The following is a 14,309-nucleotide window of genomic DNA, read 5'->3' as shown; positions in this document are numbered from 1 at the left end:
TTAAAGAAAAAGTATGGGTAAATGTATGGTTGATTCGACGAGTTTAAGCAACATCTTATATTTTATGAGTTTTCAATAAAGAATAGTACTTTCTTAAGTTATACATGTGAAGCTAACGACATGAATCTTGTTCAAACTTGGTGCAGAAAGATTCCATGTTTTCCTTGTTAAAACCTTGTCTATATTTCCAAAAACAAAAACATAAAAAAAGATTTATTTAGGCAAGGGATTGTGTTTCAAATGGTCATGAACCTAATACCCCAAGACCAAGTAGGAAAATGAAGCAAATGCGTATAAATCTATGTGGGCTTCTTTTTGTCTCGGTTTTAAGTAGTCACAAGTTGAGTAGCGATCGTAGAACAGTCATTAAGATTTTGTACGATGTTCACTAGGTTCAACTCCTACCGCATTGAAAAGAATGTATTGGATGGATGCCTGGGCATTGAGAGGGAAGGACGCTTCCAAAGGCGAAAGGCCATGGGGAGATACCGTCTGTGATCCATGGGTTTCCAATTGGGAAACCGTATCCAAGCTTGTGGGCATGCCGTGTGCCACGACTTTGCCTCGGACTTAAGAAACTTAGCGAACTGAAACATGACTCAAGATTCTTGTTGAATGCGAATGGTTTGACAAGAATGAGGTACCTGGACATATGCTTCCAATTTCTAGACCACCAACTAGGATTTCCCCATGTGCTTATGAATGAGATTGTGCCAAATGTTGCATAGATATGTATGTTTTAAATTGATATCGAACCGTTTGGAAATAACCATATATATATGAAGAAATATCAAGGTGTTTAATGTTTTCTAACAAAGCATTAAAAGATGTTTGCATGCATTATGCTTTAACCACAATATATCAATACATTATCTTGCATAACTCATTTCGTTAAATTCCCTTCATATTCAAATGATCCCTCCAATTCAATTTGTAAACTAATTTCCATCCTTGAACAAATAATTTGGATGTGCCATTATAATATCATTACAAATACATATTCATGGTACATTACGTGAGATCTAAACAAAAGCATAATTGCATCCATGTGAAAGTAGGGGCTCATCATTAAAAGGAAGCAAGAACAATATAATAGTATTGTTTTATGTGATGTACATAACATGTAACATGTGATTAACATATTCTTTGACTTTATTAATCTCTTCTTTAGTTTTAGGGTAAGCTCCTAAGCTATGTTGGTCGCTTTCTATTTTGTCCATCACATGGTTCATCTCCCTTTGATTTTGCATTTGGCATTGAAATGGATTGGCAATTACAAAACTTCCTCTATTTATGCTCTTGTAGTTCTCTTTTGAGTCCTAGATTCTTGTTTTCTAAGACTTTGTTCGATAAGTTGGGGCCAAGTGATCACGTGTATCCAGAACTTGGAAGGTACAACAAATAGGTTAATGTCGAACATTTTCTTCTCTTTTGGATACTCAAGTACGGTGTGAGCATAACCACATCCTTTGCATGTTTCCTCCTGTGTGAACCATGCCTAGGAGGTTTTGTGCCCTTTGTTCAGTGGATGTGGTAGGTTTGTTACTCAATGAGGTATTTAAACCATGTTATGATTGTAATATTCTTGTTTCACTTGGCACTCACTTACTATATGAGGACCTTCAAAGTTGAAACACTTCACTTCGTCTCTACGATAGGGTCCTATGGACCTTCTCGAGATACATTGATCATAGCATAATTTATAAATACATGATCATGTAGATGACAATTGTGTATTGTTTGAGTGAAGTTGCTTTGTTTTTTAACCCTAAAGTTTAAAGACAAAGTCATAACGAATGACTAGAAAACTTCAATATTGGTGTTCTTGCATGCCCTTTGACATTATAAATAAATACATGATCATATAAAGGGCAATTGCTTAGTGTTTGATAGATATATCAATTTGGCCATTGATGGTGACATACTCGAGATGGCTTATTGGAGCCTTGTTTTATTCTATATATACTTTTGTCCTCCTTTTGGGAAGTGTGTTCCATAACGCACACATCACATTTGTGTATTTGTAGTTGAAAGTAAGACCACACATATGATGTCATGATCACACCCATAACCACCACACACATACTTGGCCATGTAGATGTGCCAATGCAATACACCAACTATTTCCCTCAAAAATAAGGAGAAGATGATGACAATGTGCACATGGAACCTTGCATATGTTCAAAGGAGTATAGGTAAGAACCATCAAATACATGACAAACTTTTAGTTATCAAAGCCCTAAAATGATTGAAAGCCTAGCCAACTTGGAATGTTCCAGCCCTTTATTTGATATAATAGTGACTGTAATTAGCATCATCATGGTCTCATGGATGGAGATAGCCATTCCTATCCATTATAATTGACCTTGATCATAGCCAAACTCTTCATATTGATTTTTCAATTGCATGCCCTTTGTGGTTACCTTGGTGTTTAATGCATTACCTATTCAATATATTCAATACATCACAAGGTACTAAAGCGACACTTGATGTGTCAATGTGAGCATGTTGATGGACACGCACTATGGGCGCCAGACTAAGAGAGCCACCCCAAATTTCTTCTATGTTGTCCCTTGGTGATCGACGAGAGTAACAACAATCAATATATATCGTGAAAAATAAAACATTTTCAAAGAATGGGACTTGTAATCGCCTCCGTTTGATAAGAAAACATCACCAACCATTAAGATTGGTCCCACTCTTCCTTTTTGGCAAGTTTGCGGAATATACATATAGAGGCTCTGTAATTCTATTCCCCTATATATGTTTGATGAGTGATAATCTCATAACATTGTCTCCATGCATTCTCTCCCTCATACATCATAATTACATGGGTATAGGAACTACATAATGAATAAGCTTAAATAATGTTTGTAACTTAGGTAGGGCTTCCTAGAAATGTATCAACCCACCCATGATTAGGTTGTTGGCCATCATGTTGATGGTGTGTGAAACTAATGGAGAATTAACAGCTATCTTATACAAAGAGTAGGTAGATATGTAAATGGGCTAACATTTGGAAGTTAGATAAGACTAGAGAGATTCAAGATTTTGGAGGAACAACGAACAATGATAATTCCATCTCGATATTTGTGGTTGTTTGGCAACAAATGCTGAATCAATCTTTCTCTACTTAGTGTAATCTTGTTTTTGTTTTCTACCACATAGTTATGATTGGACTTTGCATTATGATGATTTATGAAGTACATTTCATCATATCCTTTTTCTTTCGCATAGGGTGATCCATGCTTTTTCCTTAAGGGATACATATAGCCACAATCATTTTCTCTATAAAGGCTCTTAGGTTGGGTTCACAGTAAAAGGATATACTTGAGACCTAAAAACAATATGGAGGGACTATTTGAATTCTTGACATATGGAGTATCAATGTCCATGAAGCAATACTAGAGTTTGGTTATGAGCAAAAGTTTGGCCATTGAGGATGGCAAGAGACATGAGCATTAAACCATTCTAGTTGGTAGATGTTCCCTTTCAAAGTTAGACCTTAGGCTAGAGGCTCACAAGTGTGGTATGAATAATTGGAGAAGGGGCAATATATGTCACTGATGGACAACAAAAAAGCTAGAGCAATCAATGCCTTAGGCTTCCATGGTAAAAATTTGAATAGAAATGTTTCCAATCTAATACATTGAATTGCAATAAGTAGGTTTCGAAGTGGTGCTGAACCAAAATTTTAAAAGTTTTTCTTGCAATCTACCCAACCAAACCATTCTTGTGCATGAAATTATAAGTTTTTCCATTTTGGGAACCCATCCACAAATAGATTTTCAACAAATGAAAGCGGGATAAATGTGTTCACATCTTGATTAAGAAGGGCAAAACATTGTGCAATGTCGTGCATATTTCTATATGATAAGGTTCACTTACGTCTTTCTATAGATAAAATTCTAGCAAATGTGTCTCCATCTCTATCTCTTTGGTCATAGTTTTCCTCCAAAGACAATAATATAAAATCTTTCTATCCATATATTTATATATCTCCCTTAAGTGTCTCCACTTGATTATCACTGGAACCAAGTATGACCAAAACTATCAAGTTTAATTTGGCTACCCCACAACCTGCTTAAGCCCAGTATAATAAGTACATTGGGGGTCATAGGAGCTCATCTAAAAGGACCACTTTGGAGAGTGTCCGAGAACTCAATGTTAGGAGTCACCATTTATAAGGGGGCAATTCATTGAAAAGTAGTACTCGAGTCAAGAGTCGTAACGCACAAAAGTATGTATACAATCGAGATGAAGACGTGTCGTGTGAGGTTTGGGGTTGGTCAAAATAACCAATCGTTGTTTGTTGTCTTTTTCTTCTGGTGGAGTTCAAAATTTCATTCCTCGAACAAAGTAAGATCTATATGTATTGATTTGGTTGGGTAGGCCACAAGATTGACCTATTTAGGGAGGCATTAATACAAGCTCTTCCTTCTTCCTCTCTTTCTATCTATCTATCTATCTATTTGGCCCATGTCCACTTGGGTTTCTTTCTCTCTCTCTCTCTCTCTCTCTCTCTCTAATCTATGAGTATGTGGGGTCATTTCTAGTTGGGGTTTCTCTCTCTAGCCTCATCAACTCCCTAGTTCAGTACCATATGTAGCTACACTACTACCAGTCCATCTACTTCTTCTCTTGTATTCTCTCTCTCTCTCTCTCACCCACCAAGGAGGGAGCTTCTCCTCCATCCTCTATCATTTTCTGATTCTAAAAGTCATCATATCTAACCAAAGGTTTCATCTCTTTGCACACATCACATTCCATTCCACTACATTACATAATACATTACACACCCATCCATCCATCCATCTCTCTCTCTCTCTCACACACACACACACACACACACACACACACACACACACACACACACACACACACACACACACATTTTCAAACAAGGTACCATTGATTCACATTCTCTCTCTCTCTCTCTCTCATATGGATTTTATGATTGAATCAAGAGCTCAAAGCATAAGGGATGGTGGAACCATTTGTAGCAGCTGTAGCTATAGTGCAAACATAGGAGGAGGAGGAGGAGGAGGAGAAGGAAGAGGAGTCATGAGGAATGCATATAACCATGGTATGAACTATGGTGGATCTTCTTGCTCCTCTACCACCACTACTAATAGCTCTTCTTCTTCTTCAGATTTAGGTATTCACTCTAAAACAGAGGACTCTCTTGATGGAGCCAATCAAGATGATTCTTTCTATCGGAATAATGCCAACCTTCTCAAGCTAGCATATGCACATAATCATCATGACACTGAAATGATCAGTCCAAGCAATAATATATACCTTAATTACAATACAATCAATCATAATCAGAATCAAAATAATCATAGCAGTAATTTTAATGATATGGGAGGAGGATTAGGGTTCCCCCCTTTTAAGAGCTCCCCTGTTCCTAGTCAACACTATCTACCAGGTGGTTGTGGATGGCAGTATAGCAAAAACCACCTGATTAATCCGTCCTTTGAATACAATAATGCTGCCACAGGTAAATCTTTATTTTTTCTTCTTCTTCAGATATTATAAAAACCGGGCATCCTTTTTTTTCTTCTTCTTCTTCTTCTTCTATTGATTAAAAATAAAATTCGTTTCTTTTAGCTAATTGTTTGAAGGGCTAATTTACACTCTCGAGTTTTTTTAGGATGATTTCTTGTATCTGATTGTTTTGGCCTAAAATTTATGCGACCTTTGTTTTTTAGAGCTGATGGTGTATATAATACCTGTGATTTTGAGAGCTAATTAAAAACAAATTGGGGCTAATTAAAACCCTAAAGTTACTTTTTTGGATTCTTTTTTTGGGGGCTAAATTTACAGACATTGTTGTTATGATTTGGAGCTGATCCATATGAACTGTGGTGTGTGTGAAAATCTAGGTAGTTTCTTTACTAGTGAGCAATGGCTTGAGTTTACTCAGCAGACATATATCTTCAAGCATTTCACAGCTGGTGTGGCTCCTCCTGCTGCTCTCCTCCTCCCCATCATCAACACTCTGGCACTGGCAACCATGATGCAGAACCATACCTCTCCCCCCACTCCTTCTTTCAATCTCTTTGGAGGTACACATTTCAAAACCCTCAGAAAAAGAAGCAGCCAAATCATCATAAATTTCAAATTTTAACAATAAATCAAACAAATCTCATCTCTTTGATGCATGGTAATGGGATGTGCTTGCATTTATCCATCTTAGATTGTGTTTTTTGAAATTTTTTTACACATGGTAGAGGTGTGACACAAACTCATTATCTGTGAACCTTTGATCCATGGAAGTATGCATGCATGCATGCATGTATCATTGTATGTATGTACGTATGTATGTATATATGTATGGGTGGCTTAAAGGATTTGAGCAAATGTAACTGGCATCAATGATTGATTGATTATAGGGTACAGATCATGCCATGTGAGTGATATTGCATCCCATTCTCTGTTAAAAAAGTGTGTGTGTGTATGTGTGTGTGTGTGTGGGGGGGGGGTGCTTAAGATGTGTTAAATTGTAGTGGGTGATTGATTCACTCACTGCATTCCATTCCATTTCTGTTACATTGTGTGCAGGAGGAGTATTAGGGGGGTTCAATCTAGGGTTAATGAGGGGTACTGTGGATCCGGAGCCCGGGAGGTGCCGGCGGACGGACGGAAAGAAATGGAGGTGCGCGAGGGACGTGATGCCCGACCAGAAGTACTGCGAGCGCCACGTGCATCGAGGCCGTCACCGAGCCCGTGCCGCCTCCGCCTCAAAGCTTTCCAACAACCCTAACCCTAACCCTAGCCCTAACTCTAACCCTAACCCTAATGATGCTTCCATTAACCCCCCTACTAATGTGGCTGCTCCGAACCCTAATTTTGGTGTTAACCCTAGTACCCATCCTCAAGCATCCATGGCCATTGCACCTCTTTCTTCCTCTCCGTTGCTTGCAGACAATGGTGGTGGGCATGCACTTCCCATGCCTAACAACACATCACTCAGGAGTGGCATCCATCCACAAGTTCATCACTTCTCTCTCCAGAGCTCTAATGGAGTTTCTTCTAATCCAGGCACTACAAATCATGTGCCAAACAGGTTGGTTAGTTGTGACTTTACATCCAATCCAATCCAATCCATTCACATATCATGTATTGTTTTAAGTATTGATCTATTCATATTTTCCTTCTTTTTGAGCTGTTTTTAAGCAGGTGTAGCAGTGACCATCAAGCTTGGGCAGTCTTATCCTCCTCCTCTTCCTCCTCCTCCTCATCAAGAGCATCATCAGAATTCTTATCATTAGAAGGAGGAGAAGGAACAAGAGCAGAAGAATTGAAAGGACGTAGAGAAGAAGGAGATGGCCATCAAAGAATCGGCAGGAACCTTTTGAATGCCCATGAAATGGACACAAGGAAGGGGAATTCTGCGGCCAATTCGATCCTGAGGCCATTTAATCTAGCAGAAGTGCTGAGATCCTCACCCAATCCAACTAATTCCACTGTCAATATGGACTTCATCTCTTCATTCATGAACACCAACACAAATCCTTACAGTGATTCTATAATCAGTAGATCTTCTTCAGCTTCCTCTAATCTAGAGGGGAATGTAGTGGCCACAACGTCCGGCCGATTATTTGTACCATGGCTAGATCACCCTCATCCTCAAGAATTAGCAGAAAGCAAGGGAAGCTTATTATTGTATAATCTCACCACCTCTAGTAGTACAGGCCTTTCCACAGGGTTCATCAAATCCCCTGAAAGTTTGCTATGCATGGCTAAATGTGGAGGAAATGGTGAGCATCATGATGGTGGTTTAGGTTTGGATGTGAACCCCAATAAATTGCATAAGAATCATAATCAGAATCAGGATGAGGATCATAATCATAACCATAATCATGTTCATATTCATAATCAGGATCAGAATCAGGATCGTAACCATAATCAGAATCAGGATCAGGATCATAATCAGAATCAGAATCAGAATCATATTAAGAATGATGGTGATGCTGTCCATATGATGGGTGGGGCTAAAGCTAGCAGAGACAATTGGTGGCATAGCTCTAGATCAGGAAACAACAATAATAATAATAATAATAATAATAATAATAATAATAATGATAATAATAATGATGATGAAGATGATGATGATGATGTGGTGGTGGTGGGGGGACCTCTGGCTGAGGTTTTGCAAACAAACAACAGCAAGATGCATGATGATGATGAGTACAGGAAGAAGAGCCATAATCAGAAAAGCTGCAATGGAAGTGGCAGCAGTAAAGATGAAAATAATGGTGGTGGTGGTGGAGATGGAAGCAGTAGCAGCAGCAGCAGCCCACCCACCTCTACTAATACTACCACCACCACCACCACCACTACTACTAACAAGAACAGCAGTTTTGGGTGCTACTCAGATAATAGCAGCAGCAGTGGCCAGGGTTTAGGGTTTAGGGTTTAGGGTTTAGGGTTTAAATTCTTCTCTCCTCTTCTCCCTCTCTCTCTTTCCCCTGTATCTAAAATTCTTCATAAACAAAAAAGCAAAAAAGCAAAAAACCCACCACAAATTTTTCTCTCTTTCTTCTCCCATCACACACACACACACACACACACACACACACTCTCTCTCTCTCTCTTATGTGACATGTCTATCACTTCTAACACCACCACCATAGCATTGCTTGCTGGTACTATGATTATAATGATTGCTATTATGGCTCCACCCTCTCTCTCTCTCTCTCTCAACCTCTTTTGACCTCATTTATTCATTTGAAATGCTTGGGTTGGCTTGGCTTCATGGTGTAGTCACTAGTGTGGGGTGTGTGTGTGAGATTGAGAGAGAGAGAGAGAGAGAGAGAGAGAGAGAGATCATGTATGTTTCCTTTCATTTTACTAGGCCTATTTTCATTTAGACGCACAAAGAAAGAAAGAGAGAAACAGGGAGAGTAGTTTGTCGAGATGTGGTAAGTCCATCCAATGGAGGCCACAAGGTCATGTGTTCCGACCCTTGACATTCCTTGCCCAATCGAGATCCAAAAAGGTCATGTGTTCAAGTTTCAACCCCCTACATTCCATAGTGGAAGAGCATAATATCTATATAGATGGACTAACAAAAGGTCATGTGTTCAAGTTTCAACCCTCTACATTCCATAGTGGAAGAGCATAATATCTATATAGATGGACTAACAAAAGGTCATGTGTTCAAGTTTCAACCCCTACATTTCATAGTGGAAGAGCATATCTATGTATACAGATGGAGTAACAGACAAATGGAGAAGGTCACGCGTTCAACCCCTACATTGCATAATGTAAGAGCATACCTATATAGATGGAGGAATAGAGAGATGAGAAAGGTTGGGTCTCGAATCCAAACTCCTAGGATTATGTAGGGTAAGATAATTAGAGACAAAGAGATGCCCATTCCCGATTGAATATCATAATTCGAGACAAAGAGATGCCATTTCCGATTCGGAATTCTCATGATTCTTAACTTACGGAATGGACTTTGCATTTGTGTGTCATTTACTATCTTTCTCCCTGCTTCCACTCGTGTCTTACCAAGGCACGCCTAAATAGACATAGACACACATAACGATTGCGTCTTTGAAATGTTTTCGCTCTCCTTTTACACATTGCACTCACATTCGTGGAACCTACTAGTTTAATTTGGTACACCACATATTTTGCTACCATGCTTTCGTAGGTTAACAAGATGGGAGTTTGACTTTTGACTACCTTCCATAGTGTGAGGCTCACGGAACTTTAAGATTTTGGCCCCACCGACTCTCGAGAATGGTTTAAGCTCCTAATTCCACATGTTTGAAGATGGAATCATTGTAGGCCAAAGAGCTAGATGCGTTGAAATTGTCGAGCTTGCTTCAAACCCAAAAGCATCATACTCCACGAGGTTCTTTTGTCTTTACAATTATTGAGTTCTTGAATTTGTTTATATCTCAACGTGCTTAGTTTGAGTATCTAAATACTTTATCGTAAATGAGCTCGGGAAGATAATTTCTCATGAGCTACTTGTTATAGGCATATCCTTATAGTCCTTTGCTCACGGGTGGTCAATGTGGTTGAGCCATGCTAATTCATCCTTCTCCTTCATCTCTTATTCTTTGCTCATCATTAGTTTGATCCACAACCTACAAAACCTTTATTCCTCGTAACATGAAAAATAGGATGAATGTTGACACCAAGAAGATTGAGGTGAAAGTAGATGAACCGATATGCTTTGAATTTGAAATTGTGAAAGGTCTATAATGGCATGGGGTTGATTTAACACACTTGCCCATATATAAAACTTACGAAATTTTAACCAGAAGTAATGATACTTTTTAATTAGGGGTAAAAAGATGAGGATGGGTTGTCTATAATGATAAACATAAAAAAGACATTGTATTTTGAGTAGTCTTAATATATATATATATATTCCAAAAAAACACTACTTCGCATTAGTTAGCAAACAATTACATCATAGACCACCAAAAATACAACCACCCTCACTCTAGCCTTCTACCAAAGTGGACATAGTCCCCACCTCATTTTCAACAAAAGTATCCAAACAACTCCTATAACCTAGTAATTTGTACCATATCTATACATAGTTACAACACCTGGTCATTGATGGAAGCCATTGGGGTAAACAACCATCGAGGTGCTTGGTAGTTCCATTCAGGCCCTAATGATGATCTGCCCACCATAGGAGAACTACCCCATTTCAGTTGGAACTTTGACTGAGCTCTTTCACCTGCATTAGATCCCCCCTGAATCGAGTCGTATCGTCCCCGCAACCAAGATACTAGCTCGAACCAGATATTTAACAACACCTCACCACTAGGGATCTTTTGCTGTTGAAAAACAAACTTACAACGCTTGGTCCAAATGTGCCAGATAGATAAACAAGCCACCATCATCCATATCTCTTCAAATTTTTTTGAGTTAGTGCCAAGTCGAACTCCAGCACGTTGAAACACCTTGCCACCCTGCACTATAAATCCATGACCGTGGGGTTTAATTGTTCAACCCAACCTTCCCATGTTAACTTCAACCCCTATACGGATCCCCATACCACTCTCCCATTCACGCCACATGCCGTAACTATCCTGAGACTTCTACCCCAAATGTTAATAGCCTCTCCACAATTCCAAAAACAGTGAGGAATTGATTCCAAAGGGTGTCCACATATCTTGCAACCAACGTCACCACCACGACACCTGAGCCACTCCCCCACTGATATCGCTTTATGACTAAGCTGACACAACCAAAGCTTTATTTTTTCTGGCATATCGAACACCCATAGTCTCCTCCAAAACGACTTCAACAAGTCATCAGAAATGCCTTTATCCTTCAAACTATTGCGAGTTAGAGCAACACCCATGGATTTGGAGCCAATGATTTTCCTTCCTAGCTTAGTAGTGTACTTGAAAAACCGTTCCAGTTTGCCTGTTCCCGGTTTCTACCACCACACCTCTAGTGGCTCCCAATCCAAATCACATATGGGCTTGTTGTCAACTATCCAAAGCTTACAATTAGATTCCAGCTGTCATGATATGGCAAGACTCGAACCCATGACCTTACGTTACATGGGTCGAGCTCTTACCATTAGACTATGAATTGTATTTTATAAGATATTATTTTCATTTATGCTTTATCATAGAAAATTGATGTATATTCCAGATCTCTCTGGAACATTCTAGAAGTTTCAGGATTATTCCTAAAAACACTATAAAAGGAGGCACAAGGCATTGTTTTGAACCAAATTGGTTCAACACCAGTCTTAAGCCTCTTAGTCGATTTGTACTTATCTTTCATATAATATAAGAGTTGCTGTCATCATCCTATTTCTCTCTCTCTCCTCTTCTCACTTCCTCTCTCTCGGGAATCTTACGCAGTCCTGTCCTCTTAGTACTAATAGTACTACTCTTCTTAGTACTAATTCCATCTCTGCTTTAGTACTATTCCTGACAGTTTGAACCAATTTCCTCCCTCTTTCCTCCAGCCTACTTGTCGTTCTCCCTCATCCTCCTATCCTTTTCCCCCTACTATGGCTACTGTTAGCGCCCAAGAATATCAATCCGTTTTCTCTGAGTTACAGTGCCTAAAAGAAAAGTTTGTTGCCCTGGAACAAGAAAACCAACGGCTGATAGGGGATCTGCAACAAATCGCTCTAGAAAAGCAACAAACGCAACAACAACATGGGGAGTTAGCGTTACGGGTGAAACAACTTGAAGCGGCATTACAACAACAAGGATCAAGTCCCCAAGGATTTCATAAAGAGCCGAAGATTGGACTTCCTGTGAAATTTGATGGAACGCGATCGCAATTCAGGGGATTCCTTAATCATGTACGATTAGTCCTCCAAATGCATCCTTCCCGATACCCCACTGATGCATCCCGAGTCGGCTTAATAGGCACGTTGCTTAGCGGCTCAGCCTTAGCATGGTTCGCTCCGCTTCTAGAAAAACAATCGCCCTTGCTTAATAACTTTGAAGATTTTATTAGTGAGTTCAAAGCCTGCTTTGGAGACACCGACAACATCGGAAATTCACATTCCTCGTCGACCACTCGGCTCTCCTCTACTTGGTTAATAAACAGGCCCTCACAGGTCGCTTGGCCCGATGGATGCTCCTGCTACAAGAGTTTGATTTTCAGATCCAGCACCGGCCCGGAGTCCAACACGCTGTAGCTAACTACCTGAGCCACCTCGAGTCAGGAGAACCAGCCGAGTCCACGTACGATGATCTACCTGATGCTGCCCTTTTTAGTCTCGCAACGGTGCCAGACGAAAATGAAGATGAATGGATCACAGAGATGACCCATTTCCTCAGCACCGGCCTTCCACCTGACCCTAGACGCTCAGAAACGACTAGCTATTCGGAGCCGAAACTTTTGTCTAGTCTCCGACAACCTCTACCACAGGCTCGGACGGCATTTGGCGCCGTGCAATCCGTCAATTCGAGAAACACGCAATCCTCTAGGAGGCACATCACGGAATCACGAGGGGACATTACGCTGGAGAGGCCACGGCAAGAAAAATATGGCAGAGTGGCTTATGGTGGCCTACAACGAAAAAAGATGCTCATGAATTTTGTCGACAGTGCGATTTGTGTCAACGCATGGGACAACCGACCGAGCAAGCCCAGATGCCGCACCAACCCATTCTCCCGTTAGAACCATTTCAAAAATGGGGGTTAGATTTTGTGGGACCTTTCAAACCAGCCGTGGCTCGCACCAATAACAAATATATAATCGTGGCCACGGACTATTGCACAAAATGGGTCGAGGCTAAGGCACTATGGGACAACACGATTGCATCCATGGCAAAGTTCGTTTATGAACATCTATGGTGCTGATATGGATGCCCAATCGAGCTCATTAGAGACCAAGGCAGGCATTTTCTAAACCACATAATTCAGGAGCTCACTACACACTACGCGGTCGTACATAAGAAAAGTACACCGTACTATCCTCAGGCAAACGGATTGGCGGAAACTACTAATAAAATTTTGCAAACAATCTTGAAAAAGATCGTCAATGAGAACCGCACTGATTGGGATGACAAGCTCCAGAGTGCATTATGGGCATATCGCACCACATTTAAAACTAGCATTCAATCTACACCCTTTCGAATGGCCTTTGGTTTGGAAGCAGTCATGCCGATCGAGTTCCAAGTTCTGAGTCTCCGAGTTCAGGTTAAGGAAAGGCTACCCGAGGCCCAATCAGAGCAATCGGCTCGAACAACTCCTTGAACTTGGCGAACATCGAGTGGCCAGCATGGCTCAACTGGAACAACGCCAACGACAATGCAAAACCTTCGTCGATCGTCACCGGAAAGGTACGGAGAAAGCACTTACCATCGGCAAACCGGTACTGGTCTTCCAAACACGACTCGGTGCTATGCCGGGGAAATTACGATTCCGATGGACAGGCCCCTTCTGGATAAGTGACGAGTTTAGCAGCACATTCCAACTCAACACACTTGCGGGAGACATCGTTAAAAGCTGGGTAAATGGATTCCGACTTCGACCTTACCAAGAAAATACCCCTGATAATCCCTTCGCTGAGTCTCACGACACAGACTAGTTCACGGACAACACCACGAAGGAGGCCACGTGCCCCCATCGGTAAAATACTGACCTACCCACCAAAATTATATATTAGGAATAGTTTTAGCATTTAAATTAGCCTTACCTAAACTACCTAACAAATCACCCCAAATCACGACATTTTCTTAGGCGCACAAAGTAGTCAGTCACCTTCACATTAAAGTAGAATATTTAAGGAACATGCACACCTCACAAGGCATAGCACTCCTGTGACGTGTGGCCATAATACCTTAT

General features: G+C 40.4%; 2 protein-coding genes across 3 annotated transcripts; both read left to right on the top strand.

Annotated features, from left to right (window-relative positions):
* The first annotated feature begins 4,841 nt into the window (after positions 1 to 4,841).
* LOC147860078 (uncharacterized) lies at positions 4,842 to 6,133 on the top strand. Its single transcript, XM_087324623.1, has 2 exons — positions 4,842 to 5,503; positions 5,889 to 6,133. Exons 1-2 carry the CDS (start codon positions 4,945 to 4,947, stop codon positions 6,131 to 6,133), a joined length of 804 nt encoding a protein of 267 aa, XP_087180749.1. The 5' UTR covers positions 4,842 to 4,944.
* A 433-nt stretch (positions 6,134 to 6,566) lies between these two features.
* LOC147860077 (uncharacterized) lies at positions 6,567 to 8,588 on the top strand. Of its 2 annotated transcripts, none has more exons than XM_087324166.1 (2): positions 6,567 to 7,072; positions 7,186 to 8,588. In XM_087324166.1, the coding sequence occupies exons 1-2, from the start codon at positions 6,600 to 6,602 to the stop codon at positions 8,426 to 8,428; spliced, it is 1,716 nt and encodes a 571-aa protein (XP_087180292.1). In that variant the 5' UTR covers positions 6,567 to 6,599; the 3' UTR covers positions 8,429 to 8,588. The 2 variants fall into 2 exon arrangements, with proteins under 2 accessions (XP_087180292.1, XP_087180291.1); XM_087324165.1 differs by having other exon boundaries at positions 7,183 to 8,588.
* Positions 8,589 to 14,309: the final 5,721 nt, after the last annotated feature.

This window comes from Azolla caroliniana, unplaced genomic scaffold, assembly GCF_043228905.1.
Source record: "Azolla caroliniana isolate FFs.n. ecotype wild unplaced genomic scaffold, voAzoCaro1.0.p SCAF_9, whole genome shotgun sequence".
In the NCBI taxonomy this organism is placed as follows: domain Eukaryota; kingdom Viridiplantae; phylum Streptophyta; class Polypodiopsida; order Salviniales; family Salviniaceae; genus Azolla; species Azolla caroliniana.
This window is presented reverse-complemented; position numbering and strand designations above follow the sequence as displayed.

What these genes read in the sequence shown, in the direction of transcription:
- LOC147860078 (XM_087324623.1), top strand. Translation starts at nt 4,945, where the DNA reads ATGGATTTTATGATTGAATCAAGAGCTCAAAGCATAAGGGATGGTGGA. An exon ending in ATACAATAATGCTGCCACAG is followed by an intron (nt 5,504 to 5,888) that starts GTAAATCTTTAT and finishes GTGAAAATCTAG; the next exon opens with GTAGTTTCTTTACTAGTGAG.
- LOC147860077 (XM_087324165.1), top strand. Translation starts at nt 6,600, where the DNA reads ATGAGGGGTACTGTGGATCCGGAGCCCGGGAGGTGCCGGCGGACGGAC. An exon ending in ACAAATCATGTGCCAAACAG is followed by an intron (nt 7,073 to 7,182) that starts GTTGGTTAGTTG and finishes GCTGTTTTTAAG; the next exon opens with CAGGTGTAGCAGTGACCATC.